Raw genomic sequence first — 23,896 nt, 5'->3', positions numbered from 1 at the left:
AAACTTGCGTTTTCATGACAGCAGCAGCTGCTGCACCCTGTGATAGATACTGTGCTAAAGATGCTAAAGCAACACAAAACAACATCCACACGCAAAACAAACCAGGGACCAGGGTTGCCACATATCGTGGATGTGAGAGTGAAACAAGCAACCAGGTCTATAAAAATGTTAATAGGCCAGTTCAAAGTAGGTAAATCAGAAATGGTCCGGAAATTAGTCTTAAAATAATCAATTATAGTGTTGACTGTCACACTTTGTTGTCTAATGTTGTTTCAGAGCAGTGGAACTCAAACATTTCCATGTCAAGGACTACCAATAGATAAACAAGTCCAAAGTAGCTTATAATGATCAGACTTGGCAACACTGTCTCTAGGTTGAACGTTCGACTTTACAAGCTCACACATATGAAATATGTTTTTTTGAATCTTCAAACTGAGACATATTTGATGATAATACTGTTAGCACAGTCATCATACTCCAAGAGCATACAAATGGAACCAAATGGACCCTGATTTTCCCAGAGAGCAAATGGTATCAAATGGGGGTCTGTGGCCTAATGCATTTCAAACTGGGGCTTCTTGCTATTATATTCTCTGCATATCTTATCAACTTGGGGTGAATATTTCACCACAATACTTTACTGAATATTTCACAAGAATATAACACAAGAGTCAAATGTACGGTCAAATGTAATCACAATATAGGCTACAGATGTACATATTTATGACACAGTAAAATGTCGAAAATTAGTGCTATCCCCCCCCCCCACACACACACACACACACGACAGGCAAGGCTGTTGTTTGCATCGTTAGCAGGCAGCAGCTACCTTGCCACTGCTCTCTGTGACTGTAGTTGTTTCACCATGTTTGCGTATTTATGAGAAATAAAAAACACTTTCTGTTATTGCAACGACACTGGGATGAGCCCGGCGAAGCCGGGCGAAATTCTAGTGTAAAACACACTTTTTGTGTGTTTTCACACAAATCAGTAAACATGATCTCTATAGTCATGTGATCAATTGAATTGATTGATTTTTGAGCGGTGGTAACCACTCCAATGTGTGGTTTGGGTGTATGTTCTGCCCGTGACGTGGGATACGATGTTGAGAAGCAGTGTAATGGCTGATGTCACCGACTGGCTGTCCCAGATACACATGTCATTATTGTACTCAGTCTTGTTTTGTGGCGAGCTAATAAATACGCACGACACGACATTGAGCTTAGTATTAAATATGCTTAAAGTGGTTCAAATCATTGTGAGGCTATTAACAAATTTTGCTGGGGACCCCCTGGAACCCTCCCAAGGACCCCTGGGATCCCACTTTGAGTAGCACTGTGTTAATCAACTGTCATGGGGACACTGGCGACACCTCAATATACCTTAAGCGCTTAGAACAATGGACACTGTCTCGATACTGTTGTATACTTTTGTAAGATTGGGTTACATTTGTACATGCACAGAGCAAAATTAACACTATGGATTTTACTGTTCAAAATCATGTGCCATTATCAAGCACACAGTGTCTGCGTTTAAGGAACTGTTTGTTTTGCTTCCCACAGTCCATGTGCATTCTCATAAGGTTCCTCATCCTGTATTGTGTCTGCTGGTGCATGGTACAAGAATGGTACCAGCATTATTTTATGGTGCATCAGAACTGAACTGAGAAGACATTAACATGCCCAAGCATCATGAATGGAAAAAAGGTGACTAGCCCCACCCCCAGCTACCCTCGCGCTTTCAGATTTAAAATGTATACTAACCAGTTTAAATACGGACTCCTCCACTCTATAACACATTCTCAACATCTGCTTGAAACTGGCAGAGAATAGGAAGTTGTGGTATTTCCAGGCTTCTATAAATAGCTCCCACCACTGACTGCATACATTACTGTTGGACAGACAGAGTGGCCATTCACCCCGCCTCCCCTCAAATACACAAACAAACATCACTTAATTATTTTCCATCAGTGTCAGAAACAAACTAAGGCATGCACAGGCATGACCTCATCCTGAGACAGACATTATGTCATTGGTGATATACTGTAAGTTCCTTTTGGGATCTGACCGCCTTAACCTACTTTTATTTTGGTTTCTCCCTGGATCCCATGGATTTATCTCCTAATCACTTGTTCTTTGTGTCACTCTTCCTCTGTTTCCCTCACTCCCCCCACCTCTTCCTGTAGTGGAATGTGTGCATCTCAGCAAGTCTGTGATGAAAGTGTGGTTAACAGGGTCTGGTCTGTATGCCCATGAATGTCAAGCAGCTGGAGGGAGGTAGGAGTGAGAGGAAGTTATCCCAGGACTGGCAGCCTAGGAATCATAGTGCGGGAATGGTACAGTAAACACAAATGACACCGCGAGGCTGAGTTTTATGAACGCCATGCAAAACACACCTCACTTTGCAAATGGCACCCTGTTTTAGCCTTTATGAAAAGTCGCGTTTTTAGATGCTCACACTAGATGGCAGATTGATCTAGACTCCAGGCAGTTTAGAAACCTGAATGATAACATGAAAAGGAGTTAGAGACAGGTGACCCTGACAGATTACAATGTTTTGTGTCCTTGTAGTAATCTTATTTCAGCAACACTGGATTTTATGTCGGTCAGATCATTTAAATAATTCCATGGACGAAAAATGCATGATGCTGTTCTTTCGGGGAGGGCCAGGAAGACCATTAGAGGGGATAGGAGGACTGTTGGAAGGCTTGTAGAAGGGTAGGGTGGGAAACTGCATACAGGAAATGTCTCTTTGGTTGAGTAGCCAAAGTAAATATCATTCAGATGGCACTTCAGGATATAGCGCCTGGCTTTTATGTGTGTTTAAGTGCTCTTATGCCAAGTTGCCTGGCTTTTAGCTTCACAATGTACATCTCTGTAACTGTCCCATAAGTGAAAAAACGCCACACTATGGCACTGACACCATTCTAATGTTGCTTCCATGTAAAGGAATCTCAGTGTATTTCTCACGCCTATGTTGTTATGTTGGTACCACACCAACCAACGCAGATATAGTATTAGGTTGACGATGTCTGAATACAAAAGAAATCTGATCTGATCACGTGAAAATAACAGTGTGGACACTGGATAATGATCAGAAGTCAGAACAAAGCTATCAAGGCCAAATTAATGTTAATACCTGTTCTTGCCCTAGTGATTGTCTTTATGGACATGGGTGCACAGGTGGCCAAATGTTCTTACATGAAACATGAAGAAACACAAATTAAACCCAAACACAGTGAAATAACACAGATTGTCAATTATGTACATATACACTACTATAAACCCCCCAAATCCGTACATACTAAAGCGTGCAAAAGGAGCGTCGAACATTGCGAAGTTTGGTAGAGACGACTCAGCCCCGTCCGAGTTGTAACCCAATAACACAGAATCGTAAATAATGTCAAACCCCATCTCACCCAAACACGGTGAAACAGCATGGATGTACGGAATTGCCAATCCGTGTTATTTAACTGTGTTTGGGTGAGATCGGACTGGTAAATATAAATGTAGGCTGCTATACACATTATGTGCACACAACTCTTCTGGAATTTTGGCCACATAAACCTTATATACTTACGTAGTTGAGTGGCATCCCCCACTCGATATTAGGTCCACTTGTATTTCCTTATGCACCAAATGTATTTATTTAAAATAGCCAATATCGATATACACGCTCTCACAAACAACACATTGCAATGCATTGTGAACAATTAAGTAGATCGGCTATTTTCACAGAATGCTCGTCCCAGAATAGGGACTCTAGGGTTCATGAGGTTAATTGTAACCAACAAAGTAATTAAAGTGACACAAAAGTATCTTTCAGTGTCAAGCTGAATATTGACTTGCTTGTCTATCCAGAATGATGCATGGGGCTGTTCCACCCACCAAAGCTGTTTCTATACATGACCAAAGAGTTTCTATATAAAGAGGCAACACTCCCATTAAGTCCCATAGTAACAACCAGTGCCTCTGCCATATTGGAGTGATGACGTAACTTCCGGTTGCTTTAAAATACATTAAAACGTCATGCTGTACAAAACACAAACTTGTTTTTATCCTATTCTACTCTCATATATTCATTCTGAATGTCAGGGTGCATGTGTGCACATGCAACCATGCATGCCATGTTTACATGTGTGTTTGAAGTGTTACATAGAAAGTGCTGCCACCATATTGGAGTGATGCTCCATCTAGTGGTGATTCCAAATATTTGAGGACTGTCGCCTCTTTATATAGAATCTCTGACTGACTAGTGTTTCTCCACATGTGGACAGGACACCACATCTATGGCAATGTCTTGGGGAGAATGCGCGTCCCCCTCAGATGTGTTTAGATTTATATGTCCCCGCAGCTGTTGAACATTAGCCCGACCCCTTCGTTTACTATGGAGCCCAAAGCCAGTCTTTGAGAAAAGACACACATACTCATGTCTTCTTGACCTTTTAGTCCTTTCTCTCCGGTAAATAAATAAAAACGTCTGGGTTTCCGAGGTTACTTTAAAGCTGGCATCCTGATCCCTATTTTGGGCATGTATGTCATTATACTGTCTGTAGGTGAGACATTTCAAAAGATTTCAAAATGAATTCAGTTTACAGTTGCAGCTTGATTGAAACTTTCAAAACAACGCTGCCTTTTTCACCACACACATTCCTGTCATCAACAACAAGTGCAGTGTAAACTCCCAAACGGTGGGACACAGACATCAGCTGACTGCAGGCAGGGACCAAAATATATAGTGTGGCTTTGCGTGATGTCTGTACGAAGCCATATGGCCTCACTTACACGGTTGCAACATGCATACAACATTCGTCTTGTGTCTTGTCCGTGTTTAATGTCCGCCCCCAATGCATTTCCAAAGGAAGTCACATGGTTTGACAAAACATTTTTGTTTGATACGGGGGAGGGGGCACAACACAGCCATCAAACTAAAATGTTTTGTCAAACCCTGTGACTTCCATTGGAAATGCATTGGGGTGGCCATTAAACACGGACAAGACGCAAGACAAATGTTGCATGCATGTTGCAACAGTGTGAGTGAGGCCTAAGCATCTTGTCTACTAGTGTGTAGTTGTGTACGCTTTCTGGATCAGACTAGACGTTGACTAATCTTTCCTTTCATTGGCCGAAGACCAGCCAACCTCCCCAGCAGAATGTTCCTGTAAGAACAGGCCCCTTCCCAAACACACACACGCACGGCCGCATGCATGCACAGCCGTGCACACACACACACACACACACACACTACACGTTGTTTGCAATTACATCATAGGAGCGCACAGACATAGGGCTGCCAATTTGTGTCTTTCATGTGGTCGTGTGCCAAATAAATCATCCTTGCTGATTGGCTAGGTCTTTTATCTCCCAAGTTCCCAACAGGAAGTTCCTTAGGGCTCCAGTCTCGACTCTCTAAATCTGTGTCTCATTTGGAGAGGACACTTAACAGCACAGAGTGCATGAGAGCGTCATCTTTTGTTTTCTCAGTTGGACATAACACACTAAAATGTGTAAAACTGCTCATAACCCTTGTCTTCCAGCAGGTCTTCAGAACCTGTGTCCAGGGATTGTAACCAAACAAGAAAGACGTCTCACTAGCACCGACTTGGTGGTGTTTATTATTTTGCATTTGGTTTTACATAAAGAACACCTAAGGGCACGTCTATTTCCAAAAAAAACAACACCTGTGCCTACCATAGTACCATGTTTTGGGTTGCTGCTGCTCACATTGTTTGGATAGCATTCTGGTAGAGAAGGGCACTGATAAAATGTTCATGCCTAGACAAGTTTACAAAACAAAAGCTTTGGGATGTTTGAATAGATGAAAACAGCTGTCAAAGAGTCTGTCACACTTCAATAATAATTGGAATACTTGCTGCCATATAAAAACATACATAAAATATATATACTTTAACTACTGAAAAGATTTGCCTACTACACACAACTTAAAAGCCTTAAGCACGGACGGACTACAAGGAGACAAACTTTGTCCTCTCTTTTTTGTGTCTTGAGAAAGAAGGGGGCTTCATGCCTGTTGTTCTCCCACCGGAATTCCTCTCCTGCCATGCTGTGTTTGTGTGTCGGGGGTGGGGGATCCACCCCGACACTTTCTGCACCCCCCATAAACAGCCCCGATGAAATAAACCACGGCGCCCAGGCAGGCGAACACAGACGCGGCCAAGTAGACCTTATACAGGCAAAAGTGCTTGTACTGCTCCAGGTTGCAATAGGAGTTTTTCTTGGTCTTGTAAATCATCACACCTATCGCCGGTAGGTAGAGCACGGCGGCTACCACGTCGTGCACAAAGTTAGTAAGCATCCAGCGGTCCCCGCCCAGGATGGGGACGAGGTCCTGCTTGTCCAGAAGTGTGATGAAGAAAAGGGCGAGGGTAAGGAGCCAAAACAGGACAGCGACGAACAGCACAAAGTGGATGGATCCTTCATATTTATTGGCGGCGATGGTGACCCAAAGCCCAGCTCCACACAGAATCTGCAGGATACGGATGATCCCCATGAAACTTTTCAGGAACCCCAGGAAATTCCTTTTCACCTGCGGCTGGGGAGGTTGGGGTGCCATCTCTCATCCGTTCACTCTCGTTCCCCTTTTCCAAACAGTCAGGGCGGGTGCCTTCTGCCAGCTGCAAACAGCTGGGAAAAAGGAGGGGAAAAACGGGGGGGAAATAATGAAAGTCTCTGTTGTGCTCAAACGTGGGGCAGAATTAGGGAAAGTCTGATAAAAGAAAGAACTGCTTGTTCTTTCTACAACCCCGGGGTTTTGAAATGAAAATTCTTCTGTTTCGTCTTTTCCGTTTCCTCTGATGAATGCAGCGTAATGTCTGTTGGGGGCTGGGAGATGGGAAAGGGGGAGGTTTGTAATTCAAAGCCTGCTCCTCCTTAAGGAAGCTGGAGTTGAATCATATCCATCCAAACATCTCTGCAGTGTAGTAGGCGGCTGTAGGCCCAGTGTTGTCCAATTCTCTCTCTCTCTCTCTCTCTCTCTCTCTCTCTCTCTCTCTCGCTCTCTCTCTCTCTCTCTCTCTCTCTCTCTCGCTCTCTCTCTCTCTCTCTGTGTACAGACTGTAGGCCTATGTGTGGAAATAGAGACACAGAGGGAAAGAAAGACAGACAGAGGAGACAGAGAGACAGATAGCCAGTACACAGAGACAGTTTTTCATATAATAGGCTATATACTATTTGATTGCTAGGTTGCAATGTGAGACAATACTCTGTTTACACATTTCTTTATATTGTTTTTATTGTATTATTTCACAGTTGCTTTGCCAATGTAAACATTATGTTTCCCTTCTAATGCTAAAAGCCCCTTTGAGCCACACAGACTTTTGTAATGTATGTTTGATTTGAATTGAGAGGGTCAGAGGGGGGGCACTTTAAATATTATTTGAATAATAGTTTTACTTTTGCCTACTATGTATTTTTGTTATTAAGTGTTATTTAAGGCCTACATATTATAGAATATAAGGTGGTTTCATTATTTTTGTTTCACACACCAAAGAGCTAGAGGGGCAAAATATATCGATTTGTGGAACTCACAAGGACATGTTTATTTGTCTGTCACATAATGCTTGACGTGGAACAACCTGCCGGGAGGGTCGATTCCTGTCCCGATTGACGTCAATGGATTACTCCCGCTGGCCAAACTCGTGAATAGCCGATCTGCAAGCTCACAACGCGTCACGTCGCTACGCGTTGTGAGCTTGCAGATCGGCTATTCTCGGCACGGGACACCGCTACGTGGCCGAGGGGCGGAGCAAAGCAGCGATGCGCCGCCCTTCCAGCAGCAGTTATTAGTGGGAATAAAGCCCGTGGCCGCCCACAAAGGAGGGAACGGACGGTGTGTGTGTGCGTCTCGTCTATAATACTATGGCTCTCATTGGCTAGTCGGTCGCCAGTGGTAACCGAGTCCGACCCGACACCAGTCCGGATCAGATTGCAGGTCATAATAGTGTAGTACACAAATACAGTGTCACTTACTTGTCAGTATTGGCCATAATTACAGTCGCATTGTTTGTCTTTAGCACATAGACGATAGTCACCTTTAAAAGAACAATGTTGTAGGAGCGAATTGCTTTGGAAACAGAAGTTCCTTTTGTTGGTAAGTCGAAATCTAACGTGTTCACTCATTTTACTTATTCATTACGTCGAGTCCTCCCGTGACCTATGTTTTTACACAACCTGACTGAGTCTGCATGCTGTAGTATGCTCCGTATGATTAGCCATATTAATTATGGTTCACAAGACGCTCGATTACGTCATGTTTCAGAGCTACAGTAAGTATGACATACTGTCAAAATGGTACATGTTATCTGTAGCCTATTGTTTGGAGACAAAGAAAACCTGAGCAGCTGGCGGTTTCTCTTGTATGCTATCGCTATTCGCTATTACGTTAGAAAACGTAAGCCGGTTGAATCTTCGTCTGTTTCAAAGACAAACGCATGTCAATGTTGGCCTCGGGGAGGTCACAAGGGCTAGTCAATAATTCAATTTCAAGGAGCTTTATTGGCACGAGAAAACATTTGCTTGCATTGTCAAAGCAAGTGACATACGGTATACAAACATTACAACAATGCATGAAAACTAGAAGAAATCATGTGTAAACAGTTGTCACAGTCACTCACATTGTAACTTGGAAGACCATAGCTTACAAAATATAGAAATGTTAATTTGCTATGGCAAGGGTAGCTTGGTATAAATCTCTTTGAAACAAATTACATCAATAATATAACACCTTTTACAAAAAAAATATTTATAAACCACTTTGAGATGCAATCTGCATTGTTCTGCAACACAACATAACATTGTCATGAAATCTATTGGCCTGTGGGGTTACATTTACAGGAGAGCTGCATGACCCTGACCCTAATTTAATCAGAGCTGTTGTAGTCCAATAGCTGTTGACACTCATTAGCAGTAAAACTAGCATTCACTATCCTAGTTATTCGGCAAACGAACACCTGTCCGTCACTGTCCCACTGCAAACCATGTAATGTAACTAACAAGAGAGAGCAAGCAAACATCTGCAGTTTAATGGGCTTTAAAGCACAGCTCTCCTCGTTCCTAAAGTAGGATTAAAGAATCGGAGCAGTTAGTCACTGTGTACAGTAGGTTCAGGTTGTTGCATAATATTTAGTTTCATGATAACTTCCCTCTCTCTCAACCTGTCTTCCTGTCTTACTATTGAGAGACTCGCCTACACTATCAAACGTGAAAGTCAGATTTTCTATGAAATATGTGGTCTTACATCTTCCATGAAAAGGCTTGTTGTCCTGACGGTGTTTACTTGTTGTTAGGTATGGGCTGATACCAAGATGAATACATAGTTTTAAAGGACTGTAAGTCTGAGAACATGAGACCAAAGTTAAACCCAAATGTAGTGCTGTCTTTACCTTTAAAATGAGTGAATTGCCCTTTAGATCCTGAATTTACCAAGACAGCTTATTAAACCATAACATTTTTTGAAAGCCCTTAAAAAGTAATTTGAACACGCAGACGCAAGAAACTTAGGAGAAGTGTTAAACAAATTTTAAACAATATTTTAGTAGGTAGGCCTATTAGTCAATTTACAGAGAAATGTGTTTCAGATTTTACAAATAATTTAGAGTAATAATCCAACACCAAATTCTCTTCTCCTGAGCATTGTTCATGGCTTAGTACTGGAGATTGTTGACAAAGTGACATGACATTATGGGAATGCGATGAAAACATTTTGGTCATAAACATGGTGCAAACACCGAAACAGGACCTAGGTCAAGGGTAACGATGATATGGGCCTATCTGTGCTGACAAACAGGATATGGGGAAGTGTCAAACTTGACATGATTAGTGTAAAGGCCTATTCATAGTCTGGATTTTCGGTGGTGAGGTGACCACCGGAGCTGAAATAACGTTGAGCGGTGGTGAGTAAAAACAGAGAGAAGGGCTGGAGCGGTGGCGGTGGTTTTCTCTTCACCGCGGCTCGTGATGTCATGTTGTAGTTCGGTGGTCACCCCACCACCGTAAATCCAGACTATGTATGAGCCTTAAAGGGGAGATTATTACATTTTTGGAGGCTTTTTGCCTTTATTGAGTAAGTGCAGACAGGAAACGAGGAGAGAGAGACGGGGAGTGACAGTTCGTCAGGATCGGGACTCGAACCCACGATGCGCTGTCAGGCTGCATTAGCCTATAGGTGCCCGGACCGCTATTTTGGCAGACAGTTTTTGGTCAAATTATGGATGCAAGGTTGAAAGTGGTACCAGCAGCATATCTATTTTTTCAAGGTGCACCATCAGGTCATCCAAATCCTATTCACTTATTTGTGAATGTGAAATGTGTGGTAAAATGGTGCCTTCTTTTTTATTGCACCTTTATCCAAAGCACTTTACAATGTGCATTACATTCACTGTCACACACACATTTACACATCGACAGCAGAGGAAACCATGCAGTGCACCAACCTGCTAATCGGGAGCAGTTAGCGATTCAGTGTCTAGCTGCCTCTGGGTTAGTGTCGACACTTTCACACATGTAGACTAGAGGCAACTGCGGCTTGAACTGTGAAGCTTCCAATTCCAAGAAGTGGCTGCTCTAACTCCTGAGCCACTGCCTAGGCTGCTATGGCTGGGCTGAACGTTGGTACCTGTGATATGGACTAGGCCCTATAGAGCAGTCCCGCCCCCTTTCACGCCAGGCCCAGGAAATAATTCTCAATGCATTTTTCCCATAGACATTTCAAAACGTATATATTTAAAGGACCTATAACATAAAATTCAACTTTTTCAATTTCTTTTGTGTTTTTGAGGCTCCCATATGTGTATTCTATCCCCACAAATATAATATTTTTTAACAATCAGGCTTTCATATCATATGGGTGGTTTAATGGAAATTGCTCTCAGGAACAGCTCAACTGATTTCGTCCTCATCGTGATGTCATCAATGTCACCCTACTTTGTATAATTCCTCCTCTTTTTCAGTCTTCAGTTCAAAATCTACATTTCCACTTTGTTTACAATGTCCACCATTGTTGATTTTCCAAGCTGGCATGGAATGGAAACAAGCCTGGTTTTATCTAGCATCAGTATTATAATGACTCAAATATTAAATAAGTTGCATATCAGCACTCCCACCACCTCAGGACATTGTGGTACTGCAGCTAAAACTGCTTTCAAAGTCCAGAAAGAAAGGACTCGATGATGATTGAGGCTCAAACCATTAGAAACTAGAACTGCACTCTGCCGAGTGCATACTTGCTTGTTGCACACTAGTAGGCCATAAATGGCCTACTAGTGCGCAAGCAGAGCGCGCAAGTACTTTCGACCGCTGGAAAGTATCACATCTCAGTATCTCTGTGAAGGAACGTTTGAAATGTATAATCATTACGTATAACTATTTGCTACCTAACTACTTTTTTACAGAAAAATGAATCATTGATATGTGATGAAAAAAAAGGTATATAAACTGAATTAAAATATATTATACAGTATAATTATTTTATTACTTATTGTAAATTGTCAATTGTTTTAAATGTATTTCATTTTGTACTATAGTACAGTACTACAGACCAGGCACAGATTTACAAATTACAAATCACATTACAACTACATACAGAGTATGTAGTTGTAATTTGATTAGCAGTATACCGTGGTTACTTGGTTCCAAAAAGTGAAGCCAAGTTTTTTTCAACCGTAAGTCTGTGCCTGGTTTGCTGGGACCAGTTACAACATTACGTCATCGTTGAGAACTGGGACCAGAGTACATGGTGTGTGTATATGTATGACTAGCTCTCAGTGATGACGTAAGAGATATGGTCATCTGTTCCCAGCAGACCAGGCACAGATTTACAAATTACAAATCACATTACAACTACATACAGAGTATGTAGTTGTAATTTGATTAGCAGTATACTGTGGTTACTTGGTTCCAAAAAGTGAAGCCAAGTTTTTTTCAACCGTAAGTCTGTGCCTGGTTTGCTGGGACCAGTTACAACATTACGTCATCCTTGAGAGAGTACATGGTGTGTATATGACGTAATGTTGTAACTTGTAACTTGTAACTTGTAACTTGTAACATTACATCATATACACACCATGTACTCTCTCAAGGATGACGTAATGTTGTAACTGGTCCCAGCAAACCAGGCACAGACTTACGGTTGAAGAAAACTTGGCTTCACTTCGAAGAGACCAAGCGAAATGATTACTTGCGCGCTCTGCTTGCGCAAGTAACTACATACAGAGTATGTAGTTGTAATTTGATTAGCAGTATACTGTGGTTACTTGGTTCCAAAAAGTGAAGACAAGTTTTCTTCAACGGTAAATCTGTGCCTGGTTTGCTGGGACTAGTTACAACATTACGTCATCCTTGAGAGAGTACATGGTGTGTATATGACGTAATGTTGTAACTTGTAACTTGTAACTAGTCCCAGCAAACCAGGCACAGACTGTATGTAGTTGTTCTAGTTACAACTACATACAGAGTATGTAGTTGTAATTTGATTAGCAGTATACTGTGGTTACTTGGTTCCAAAAAGTGAAGACAAGTTTTCTTCAACGGTAAATCTGTGCCTGGTTTGCTGGGACTAGTTACAACATTACGTCATCCTTGAGAGAGTACATGGTGTGTATATGACGTAATGTTGTAACTTGTAACTTGTAACTAGTCCCAGCAAACCAGGCACAGACTGTATGTAGTTGTTCTAGTTACAACTACATACAGAGTATGTAGTTGTAATTTGATTAGCAGTATACTGTGGTTACTTGGTTCCAAAAAGTGAAGACAAGTTTTCTTCAACGGTAAATCTGTGCCTGGTTTGCTGGGACTAGTTACAACATTACGTCATCCTTGAGAGAGTACATGGTGTGTATATGACGTAATCTTACAAGTTACAAGTTACAAGTTACAACATTACGTCATATACACACCATGTACTCTCTCAAGGATGACGTAATGTTGTAACTAGTCCCAGCAAACCAGGCACAGATTTACCGTTGAAGAAAACTTGTCTTCACTTCGAAGAGACCAAGCGAAACGATTACTTGCGCGCTCTGCTTGCGCAAGTAATAACTTTGAGGGACATAGACAATATGATATTAAATATTAAAAGCAGTTTTAAAATGCATGTTATTTGCGCTTTAAAGACCTTTTAAGCGTCGTACAAAGCCAACTCGAGTTATGACAAATCATGACAATAAACACTATTTTGCCGTTTTCTTCTTCTTTCTAATTATTTGTTCGGCCCGAAATGTTTTGTTTGTTGTCATGATTTCTCACAACTCGAGTTGGCTTTGAACGAGGCTTAAAAGGTCTTTAAATAAATACTTTTTGAAATGTCTATGAGAAAAATTAACGGGGAATAATTTCCTGGAACCTGGTAGGGGGCGGGACTGTGACGCTCTATTCATAAACCCCTCATAAAAAAGGTTACCCATCCAGAATAGCATTACTGTGTGCCGGACATTTTGTGGGTGTATGTAAAAAATCACAATCGTGTGAAGTCGCTCTTATCATCATACATGCACATTCCGGCCAATCACAATTTTCTGCCCTCACTTTTTGAGTGTCCTATATTCTATATTCAGCTATAGTGTAAATTTGTCTTACACAAACATTCAATTCCCATTGACAATGAATGGAGAAATGGTCATATGTAGACGAGGAAATCGGCAATTTCTGACTTACACCAAGATTAAATTCCCATTGACAATGAATGGATGATGTATGATGATAAGAGTGCCCCTCACTTCAGACAGGTGTGATTTTTATCCTCAATATGTACTTTGTTCAGCCAATTAACTCATCGCTAAAATTCACACAAACAGACAACGCTGGGCATAGGAGGATGTGTTTTTGTATCACGGGAAGCTTTTAAGAGACAGTCTTGTTTTAATTTCCCCCACCAGAACAGAGCCAGTGTGTGGTTAGGATGGACACCCAGGCCTCTTCCCATCCGTCCTCCACGGTGGCTGGTCCCGCCATGGTGACGTGGCGTCTTGCTGAGCGGAGAGGCAGGAAGGCCGGCTCGGGGAACATCTTCGGCGGAGTGAACCTGTGGCAGCTTCAGAGGTTGTTCAGAGCGGCGGGGGACCAGGATGCAGAGCAGAGGGCCCAGCTGGTCTGGGGCCACGGGGACGAGGCTGAGCTGGCTCAGGCACTGATAGGGCTGAGGGCCCGGAGCCGGCGGCGGGGCCTTAGAGCCGAGACGAGAGACGCACTGGGCTCACGCTGGCTGCAAGCCTTCAATCACCTCAGGTAGAAAAGCTAAGAGGTTGATGATTGTGCATGCCAACATGTGCATGCAGAATTAGTCTCATGCATGCACACGCCCACATGCACACTTTTGAATGCCTGCTGAGTAAGCCAAGCAAATACGTGAGATCTTCTGAGAACTTATGTAAACCTTATGAAATTGCGAACATAACGCCACTGGAATAATCTAAAGCTTAACATTGAGTTCAATACCTGCCTGAACTCAATGGCTTTTAAAGCCTCTTGAGTCTTAATACAATAAGGTTTCAACAAAAGTCTCTTTGTTGTTCAGGATTGGTGAGGTTTCACCAAGCAGCCAGGCAAAGGACCCTGTGGAGGACAGTAACTCAGCGGGAGGAGGACATGGTAACCCAGAGCCACGATCATGGACGCTGAAAGGGACAGAAAGAGGAGGTGCAGAGGCCACAGATAGTCAGGGACCAGCAGGGACCCCTGAGAGACCATCCAGGACAGGGTTAAGGAGAGGAAGAGAGAAAGACCCAGAGAGATACCTTCACCGCATCCTGCATAAGCTGCATTGACATGAAAACGAGACCTCCGGAGAGGTGGAACTCGATCTGTCTCATTTTGACTGTGTCTACTTGAAACAGTCAGATTGTTGTACTGCAACACTATTCAGATGTTTTGGTACCAGTATGTGTGCACACTTAACCACTTAAGCCCGATTTATTTTGCATGAGACAAATAGCAAAAATTCCTGAACGATGTTCCACTCAAATGTTGGGTGCGTATGATATAAGTCGAGTCCTGAATTTGCAATATTTATATATTGCACTAGAGAAATGCCTTTATATCAAACTGGCGGTTGGTAAAAATACTTGAAATGCAGTAGTTCATACTTCATAGCGCCTCACGATGCAACATGCTGTGAGCTTGTAGATGTAGTTGTTTTTGCAATTGGTCGTACGTCAAAGTATATAGGACTTAAGTGGTTAATATATTGGCAGAATCTGGAAAAATAGTTTGGGTTTGTCCGTTGCCATTCAGTGAGAGGTCATGAAATCACTTCTGGTTGGCAAAAAAGCAACATAAAGTTGGACAATATTTGGACTTAAATATAATTATAGAGGTAGCTATTGTATAGGCCCTAGGCCTATAAAATAGCTACATCTATCCACCAGAAAACCACGCCCACTGCTATGCCTTACTATAGGGCATAGCAGGAGTATGTTATCTCTCCTAATGGTACCAACATCAATAGCATGGAATTGTGTAGAAAAATGGACCTTGATATGAAAAGGGTTAAAAACCACTGCCCTATACTACAGTACACCCATGGTTCTGCCAAAGTTCAACATTGCTTTATTTAATAAATATCCTGTTTAGTTGGAGAAAGAAAGAGTATAAAAATGTTGCACAGCTGTTGGGGGAAAAGCAACATGGATTGCATAACTGTAAGGGTAAAGTGCATCACAGTGTTAAGGACCACAGCAGTCCAGTGTTCTGACATGTATAGCTTTTTATTGCCATTGTACACTTGACATTAGGCTGCTGACCATTTACCAAAGCATACAGGTGGTTACAACTATAATAGGCTTAGGCTCTGTGCACATAACGCCAGTCCTGGGCTTCCAGAAGGTGGCATAACTTTTTCAGGTTCCCATAGCTTCATTTGATTCAGCAGACTATTTGAACAGCAAGCTTGACAATTTACAATTTGAGTACCCTGGTACTGTAAGTATATTTTGATGCCAATACTTTTGTACATCTTGTTTAATCAAATTCAGTTTATGCAAATGTTATTCTTTGTAATTGGTATTTGACAATCTTGTACAATATATTCTCTTAAAAGGTCAAAAACTAAATCTTTCTTGATGATTTGGTTGCAGTTTGATTAAATGACTTGGAATAGTTACATCCGCATTGTCTTGGAAAAAAGGCTTTACACAGCAAAAATGAGAAAAAAGAAAAGCATAAAACGTACATTAAAATAATAGCAAAAACATAAAACAACATTAGAATAATAGCAAAATAGGCAGTGAATCAGGCAAAAACAGTGAGGGCATGAATTACAACACAGATTTAAAAATCAACTGAAAGCAATATATTAGTAGATTACATTTCAACATGACCTTTTTATTCTGCTTCACAATGTTCACTGGCATTTTCAAGTCTTTGATAGTGACAGTTAAGAGAGGAGACATGAAATGGCTGGGTAGAGATGGGTTAAGAACATGCAGAAAAATGCCTCAGATTGGAGTCGAACTTGGGCCGGCTCCGAGTGGAATAGTAAGAGAGTGGCGACACGCTTTGATCTTGCAGCAAAGCGGTTGCCTATGGGCTAGTTCCAAACATTGGAACTATCCCATTGAGATAGAATGAGTACTTCCGCATTCCATTGTTACAATGGGAGTCTACGCTCATACTATTCCACTCGGGGCCGGCTGTGCAAGGATTGAGCATTAATGATGTGCGCCCTCTACCAGGTGAGCATGAGTCACCAGGTTACCTCTGGCAATCTCCACCTATATATTCAATTAGCTCCGTTTGGAACCTCAATATCTACGCTGCTACGCTTTAGCTCCAAGATGAGGTTCGGCGGAAAGCTATCCCTGCACAGATCGAAATGGAGTCGTTGAGCCTGTCCACAAACAATGGATTAAACCCCTTTCGCAGTATTTCTTCCAAAAAGTAAAGGTATCAGAACCAAGATACAGTTGATAAACGATAGGCACGTTTTTCCCAATGCAATCTTATGGAAGCAGTACTGCGCCTGATTAAAGTGGTTGTATCATGCCTATGTTAAAATGTTACGTGCCTATGTTAAGTTTATGAACTGTATACTTAGTTCTGATACCTTCACTTTTGGGGGGAAATACGGCGAAAAGGGTTTAATCCACTGTTTGTGGACGGGCTCGACTCCATTTCGACCTCTGCAGGGATAGCTTTCCGCGGAACCTCATCTCGGAGCTAAATCGTAGCAGCATAGATATTGAGGTTCCAAACGGAGCTAATGTTCTCGAAGGTGACATAACCTGTTCGACAGTCAATCCACAAACAAAACTAGCATCATTTGTATTTGTATTGTCTAAAATATTAGCGCAACTTTCGTTGACCCCTCTATCACATGGAACTACGCCTAAAAAATAGTTCCATGTGATAGAGGGGTCAAAAATGAACGAAAGTTGCACTAATATTTTAGAAATAGGTCAACAATACACATTACGTTAGTTTTGTGGATTCATTTACTTTGACTGCATGGCCCCCTAGCTGGCCCCTGTGCCACCACAAAATGACCGGAACTACTTAAGATTTCACCAAAACCAGAGCAGAACTCCCACCACAGGACTCAGGCAATCAATTAATACAGTTGCAACCATTATATTAATGGCAAGTATTTCATACAGCTTAAGTTAAAACAAATCTGAACTATCCCTTTAAGGAAGTGGTTGCACAACTTAAAAACCATCTGCAAGGATTTTTAGCTCATAACATGTCTACAGTCGATTTTTATCAAACAAACACATTGCAGATAGAAAGAGAATAATTCAAGCTTTCCGTACAGCTGCAATGTTGGTGAATTTGAAGTTATTTAATACAATTAGATAGGACGTTTCTAATTCTGTGGATGAATGGGCTGTCTATGGGAAGTTGCACCTTTTGATTCAATCAAACACGAATTCCCATATTTCGCCAGAAGATGGCGCCAGAAAATCACTAATATAGGCTACTGATAATGAGAGAAACGTTCTATCTGATTGATAAACTCACTTGCCACTCACTTTATGCAGTGCATGCCAGAGTACACTGGTGCATGCATGTCCACATCACACCCCCAATTACCCAGGTGTAAGCAGTTCACTGATTGGCTCTTGCCCTAGAAGAACCTGTCTACATTATCCTTTCTTTTGCTCTAGAAAAACCTGCCCTACATTATACTTTCTGATATTTTGTGTGCACACTGAGTAAGGTAGTAACTGATAGTTATGTTTGTTTTGGAACTGGTCACTGGAGTTAATTTTAGTTAGTTTGTGTCAAACTCAAACCTCACTAAACCTCACCTGAGTTCAAGCCTTTGTAAGTTTGTTAACTCTAACCACACTACATTACAGCACAAATGGTAAAGAAACTGAGCAGATGTGGTTCTTGACAAAATGACAAAATATTTATATATTGCACTTTTGTTTAATTTTAACGAGTTAATCTTCAAGTAAAGTTAGCATCAGGCCTAATTGCACATTGCTTTCTTTCACAGCTCGCCATGAAGCATCTCTTTTTGCTGGTTGTGTTGTTGCAGTGTCCTGCAGCCAGTGGATTATTTGAGTGGCTCAAGCAAACGGAGTCTCTTACAGCTGCCACTCCAACACCACAACAGCAAGCTCCCGAAACACGCACAGGAGATGTCCCTTTTGAGATGGCTGTTGCAGATGAGAAGTTCTTGGCTGAAGGAAGGCAGATGGACCTCAGCCCTTTGGATAGCTGTCATTCATGGGTATTTTTTGACAGGGAATGTATACTGCAAAGAATAGCAAACTATATCAAAATGTTCTCATAAGAATTCAAAATTTGTGTTGTCACTGTTTGCCATCAATCACTGTGGTACCTTTATCACTTTAGCATTGCTGCAGTGATTTGTATACGAGTATATTGATTGAAAGTGGGCTCTCAAATAATTGGCAGAACACAAGACTAACAGACAAGACTAACATTAAAGTATGTATGCATGTCTATGCAGTATGCATGCATGGTTCCTAGTATGAATGGCACTTAATAATTCTTTCTTTAAAACCTAGAGAAAATGAGATGTTACAAGTAAAAAAGAGCTTTAAGTAGGCCTACCGGTATACTATGTTTATTTGATAATCAAATCAGGAACACAATCAATTTGATCATTATAATACACACAGCCCAGCTGCTATGTTAACTAAGTGGTAAGATGGGTGGTGAATTTCTCATTATGGAAAGGTTTGGGAATCACTGGTAAGAAGTTCTGTTGTGTCCCAGGTGGTTGGTCAGTTGAAGTCCACCTGTGGAAGCCTGTCGGAAGAGCAGCTTGCCAAATTAGGAGTGGTCCTTTTCAACTGCCAGGCAGAGGTGGAGGGTCGCAGCACCTACCCTTGTACAGAGGAAATGGTATACTTTCATTCAATGAACATTTTGGTAGATTTAATCTCAAACTCTCAAAAGGTTGGAGGCCATGTATGTGCCTTTAACTGAAACGATGATCTTTAATGATCTTTAATGAAACAATTCTTTCACATTTCAGACTTTAAAACAGTGCACATCAGACATGGACGCAGACACGTGGACTGCATACCACATAGTGAGCAATCGAGCACGCTCTGTGTGCTATGCCACTCGCCAGCAGCAGTTCCGGCGTAGGGCAGAGCTGACTGTCAACGCACTAATCTCCACAGCTACCAGCCAACTGGATGCAATGCATGACTTGAAGGTAGAGTTGCCGTATTGACTTTTGCACATTTGTTTGGAGGGCAAGCTGTAATGGTACAGTATGTCTTGCCTCATGTCCACGTTCCCTTATAACAGGAGGGACAGCTGGAGCTGAGGGAGCTGACTTCTGCCTCCTTGGACAAGCTAGTGCAGGGCCACAGTGCTTTGCAGTCTCAACAGGGCGAGCTGTGGAAAGGTCAGGAGCAGCTGGAGAGTTCATTGAGTTCCAACCTGAAGCATCTCAGCCAAGAAAAGGCCCTCATTGCCTCTGGACAGGAACTGGTTGCACAGCTCATTCAGGGCATCACACAGAGGATGGGTGAGAATGTGTGAATCTTTGGATATTCAAAATACTTTGTTTGACCACCGATTTGACTTTTACATTCACATGGCTGAGTGAAGCAAAGCATGCTTACAGTAACTCGGCACGCTTTAGCAGGTGGTCATTTTAAGCTGCAGTGTCAAAAGGTAGTTATCTTACGGTATAGTAGGTGTATTTGTACAAGCAAAGTATATCACTTGCTGTCTCATGGCGTCCTCTAGAGAATGTTAGTGAGCAGTTGAAGGATCAAGGGTCTGAGGTACATGACAGTCACCAGGCCATTATTGAAGAACTTGCTCATGTCCGAGAACGAGCACAGGACGTCAACCATAAAATCGGCAAGTGTCGCTGAAATACAAAACATTTCAACTTTCTATTCTGGATTAATGTAGTCAATTTATTTTTTAATGATCATGGTTGGTGTCTGTGTTGCTGCAGACAGCAGTATGGCAGGTTTTCTGCAGTACCAGAACCGGACGGCTGCATACTACTCTGACCTAATGGCCAAGCTGGAGCGCATGAATGGCACACTAGGAGCCCTGTTCCACCACCTTGACAACCTGCAGTACCGTCTAGAAGAGCGGCTTCACATCATCCAGGGCTACCTCGGCTGGGCAGGTGAGAACGCGTCCATTTTACGAAAATGTCAGTGTGAGACGATGCAACTTCTCTGGACTAATGGGGCTCGGATACCCATTTGATATCATAACCAGCAGTAAGGGTATGCTGCCTGACATGTCTCACAAACGCTGGCCTGCAAATCAATGAAACCTGCAATATGGCCAAATGTGTATTTTCAGACTCTTTTCTGTTGTGCCTCTGTGATTTCAGGTCTGAGCCTGGCTGCCATGTGGACATGTATCGTGCACACATGTTATTTCTTACTGTGTGCCGTTCTACTGGCATTCCTTGGCTGTCCCCTTTTCACCCGGGCCATGCTGCTGCTCACTGTGCCCCTTAATGCAGTGGCTGAGCTCAACCAGCAGCCGGCCCTGGATCTGAAAAGCCTCAGCCTGTTGCTACTTACTCTTTCTCTGGGTATGGACTTCTATTGGTGATGGATATGATTATATGATGAGGCCCCTTTTTTGTTTTGGTTATTTTAATTATCTTAAGTGTATGACATGCTTGCACAGGTCACTGGTTTGTGAACCAGCTGCTTTGGGCGTACACTCGGCTCAAGGTGAAGCCAGCCAGCCTGCCCCCATGCAAAATTGTGGAAGCGGAGAAGCATGATGTGCCATCCTACCATCGATGTCGATCCTCTACACCAGAGCGGTGAGGCTGCAGATAACTCACTAGGGTTTGCACAAGCATACCAGACAAAGTTACTGCCTGTTGGTTTTATCTGATTGTCTGCATCTTATTTCATTTCGTTATCTTATCTCTTCATCTTCAGAGATGAACCGGATGGATCCCTGGCACCTGATCTGCTGGATCAAGACAGCTGTCTCAATAGTGTGCAGCAGGACACTGAATGTGTTTTTGTTTTAATTTGGGGGGCTTGCTAAACTGCATCATTTTCAAATGAGGGGCCTATGCCCAGCTTTGTGCGTCTGTGTGTTCCCCATAGTGATTTGATTGTTCGAGGGCTTAAAAAGTGATGATAAAAAAAGGTTGGGACAGAAAAGTGAGGAAGCCAAAAGTGAATGGCCAGAATGTGATTATGTATGATAAGAGTGCCCCTCACTTTAGTTTACACAAGTGATTTTTCTTGTGTATAGGTGACATTCTCAAAGCAACGCTGTCGTTCTCCCATGACCACCCAATACCAGAAGCCAGGTTTGTGCCATTAATGGGCACACCCACATCAAAGTTCATAGGCCGACTCAGCCAGTCCACGGTGAGTGTGTACTGTGTGTATGTATATACTGTATATATTATAGTTCATGCACATTTCTGTTTTGTTGCCTATTTTTATTTCTTTCTCTCTTTAAGGCACTCATGGAAGATGTGTACTTAAGAAACTTGGGAAGTGTTTTTGATGCAGATGGTGAATTCCGAAGTCCTAGCCCTAATCAGTCTTTAACCAGCAATAGGTTAGTTATTTTGTTGTATATGTATAACTCGGCCCCTAAAGGATGTTCACACAAGACACTAGAAACATGTCCAATATTATCCAGTCTGTAAAGCAAAGCATGTAGTGAGTCCCACCGCTTCCAGTTTTCATGCCAGTGGAAGTGGTGGGAACCGTGGCAAATGCAGACCATAGTTTGCGATGAAACTTGCAAGCACACTCTCATGTAGGCCAAGGAAGAACTACAATTGTGAATAGTTGCACCATCTGTTGTACAAACTCTATTCTTTATCTTAATGTGATCATCAACTTTTTTCAGGGTTGTCTGAACAGTCATAATTCATTACTCATTGTGTAGTTTGCTTTTGTTCCATGTACTAATGTCATCTTTTATTTTTCCTGATGTAGCTCTCTGTCAGGCCGTCGGCTGTGCGATGGCATTACAAAGGCTGGAAAGGCTTGTAAGAAGAGGGCTGCGCAAGGACAGGACTTCTGCAGACTACATGAAGGAGGTTATACCTCTTATGTCCATCCTCTGTCTAATGACAGTTAAGGAATTTGATATTTGCTATAGTTTCCTTTCTTCCTAAAACCCCAGTAACCCTGTTGCTTATGAAATGTTTGAGAACATGCATTGCTTTTATCTTGATTGTTGAAATGTCTTGGACAGTTTTTACTTTTTATTTATTAAAGTTTTTATTGCTTCAGTATTTCAAGTTTATTAGAAAACATCATTGCATAATAATAGACGGTAGAGAGGTAGATGCCTCATTCGCCGCTGCAATTCACTGTCTCGCACCGAGGGCGGAAGTGCGGCCATAGTTATGACTTATGAGTGTCATGGCGGCCTCCAGTCATGTGACTCACGTCCCTTTTCATTGTTATTTCTTAATTGGCACCCACACGGAAGCTTGCCCTCACTTGAGAGCATCTGCCAGAGTGCCGGAAGAGGAGTCTCCTTTTTCTATGTCTATGGTCCTCCCTACTTGACTGCCACAACTCCTGAATGCATGCAGTAATGGGCAGGAATTCTGTCTGCTGTTGTAATATTAACTAAATAGGAGGGTTCCTATTCCTATAACATGCCGTTCCTGACTGGTTTGAAAGGCATAAAGGTACCTACAGTAGTTAGTTAGTTACTTTATTGACACAAATGTATAAAACATTGGGTCCAAACAATAATAAAAAATCCATGAATCAAAAACTTTAAAAAGGTACAATACATGATTAAAGTATACAATACACAATACAGAAACTCTTTACAACAGGAGCTTTCTATTGCTCCACAAGTGACAGTGATGTAGCATATGCAAAGTCTCTCTGTTAGTGCCCACAAAGAGTGAGCTCAAATCAATACCCTCATGTCCATATTTCTCTCTGATATCTTGTGTGAGGGGACAAACCAGTATGTGCTGTTCGTTTTGTATACCAGTCTCACATTGGCAAAACCGCTGTTCAGGTGGTATGCTCCATCTTCCCATTTCCACACGCAGTCTATGAGCGGACAACCGAAACCGTGTAAAGGTTATCCTCAAATAGTCCTCAATGTACATGTACAGCTTTAACAGGCTCTGATTCTTCTGTGCCTCTGAGGCAATCAACAGCTCCTTCTAAAAGGAATTGTGCAAAAGTTTGCTTCTGTAATATAATTCAAAAAGTTAAACTTTTATATTCTCAATTCATTGTGCATGAAGTATTTTAAACCTTTTTTTTTTTTATCTTATAGCATACAGCTCATGAAAATAAGCTATGTGGGGGGGTCAGCTAGGCCAGTTGGCTGGTGGTCAGTAAAATAAGCACAGTCAGTAAGTAAAGTAATACCATGGTGAACACAAGAGTTTGTGTTTCATGGTGTGACTATACCAACATCATTGACTTGTTTCTACAGCTATTCATTGATCAGTTCAA

At 42.0% G+C, this 23,896-nt stretch overlaps 3 protein-coding genes across 3 annotated transcripts; 2 read left to right on the top strand and 1 right to left on the bottom strand.

Moving 5' to 3' along the window:
• Positions 1-5,581: 5,581 nt before the first annotated feature.
• Positions 5,582-6,898, bottom strand: marveld1 (MARVEL domain containing 1). Its single transcript, XM_080781999.1, has one exon. It carries the CDS (start codon positions 6,571-6,573, stop codon positions 6,022-6,024), a length of 552 nt encoding a protein of 183 aa, XP_080638125.1. The 5' UTR covers positions 6,574-6,898; the 3' UTR covers positions 5,582-6,021.
• Positions 6,899-7,860: 962 nt separating this feature from the next.
• On the top strand, positions 7,861-15,106 carry avpi1 (arginine vasopressin induced 1). Its single transcript, XM_080781607.1, has 3 exons — positions 7,861-8,109; positions 13,892-14,240; positions 14,530-15,106. Exons 2-3 carry the CDS (start codon positions 13,915-13,917, stop codon positions 14,777-14,779), a joined length of 576 nt encoding a protein of 191 aa, XP_080637733.1. The 5' UTR covers positions 7,861-8,109; positions 13,892-13,914; the 3' UTR covers positions 14,780-15,106.
• A 1,560-nt stretch (positions 15,107-16,666) lies between these two features.
• Positions 16,667-22,589, top strand: LOC308328845 (protein brambleberry-like; the record flags this gene model as incomplete). Its single annotated transcript, XM_080782953.1, has 13 exons — positions 16,667-16,684; positions 18,496-18,690; positions 19,203-19,331; positions 19,465-19,650; positions 19,746-19,968; positions 20,193-20,313; positions 20,414-20,589; positions 20,803-21,009; positions 21,108-21,249; positions 21,371-21,429; positions 21,696-21,814; positions 21,910-22,010; positions 22,397-22,589. 13 exons carry the CDS (start codon positions 16,667-16,669, stop codon positions 22,539-22,541), a joined length of 1,821 nt encoding a protein of 606 aa, XP_080639079.1. The 3' UTR covers positions 22,542-22,589.
• Positions 22,590-23,896: the final 1,307 nt, after the last annotated feature.

This window comes from Protomyctophum bolini, assembly GCF_963924005.1.
Source record: "Protomyctophum bolini genome assembly, chromosome: 14".
Lineage (NCBI taxonomy): Eukaryota > Metazoa > Chordata > Actinopteri > Myctophiformes > Myctophidae > Protomyctophum > Protomyctophum bolini.
The sequence above is the reverse complement of the archived record's forward strand: the minus strand, read 5'-3'. Positions and strand labels throughout refer to the sequence as shown.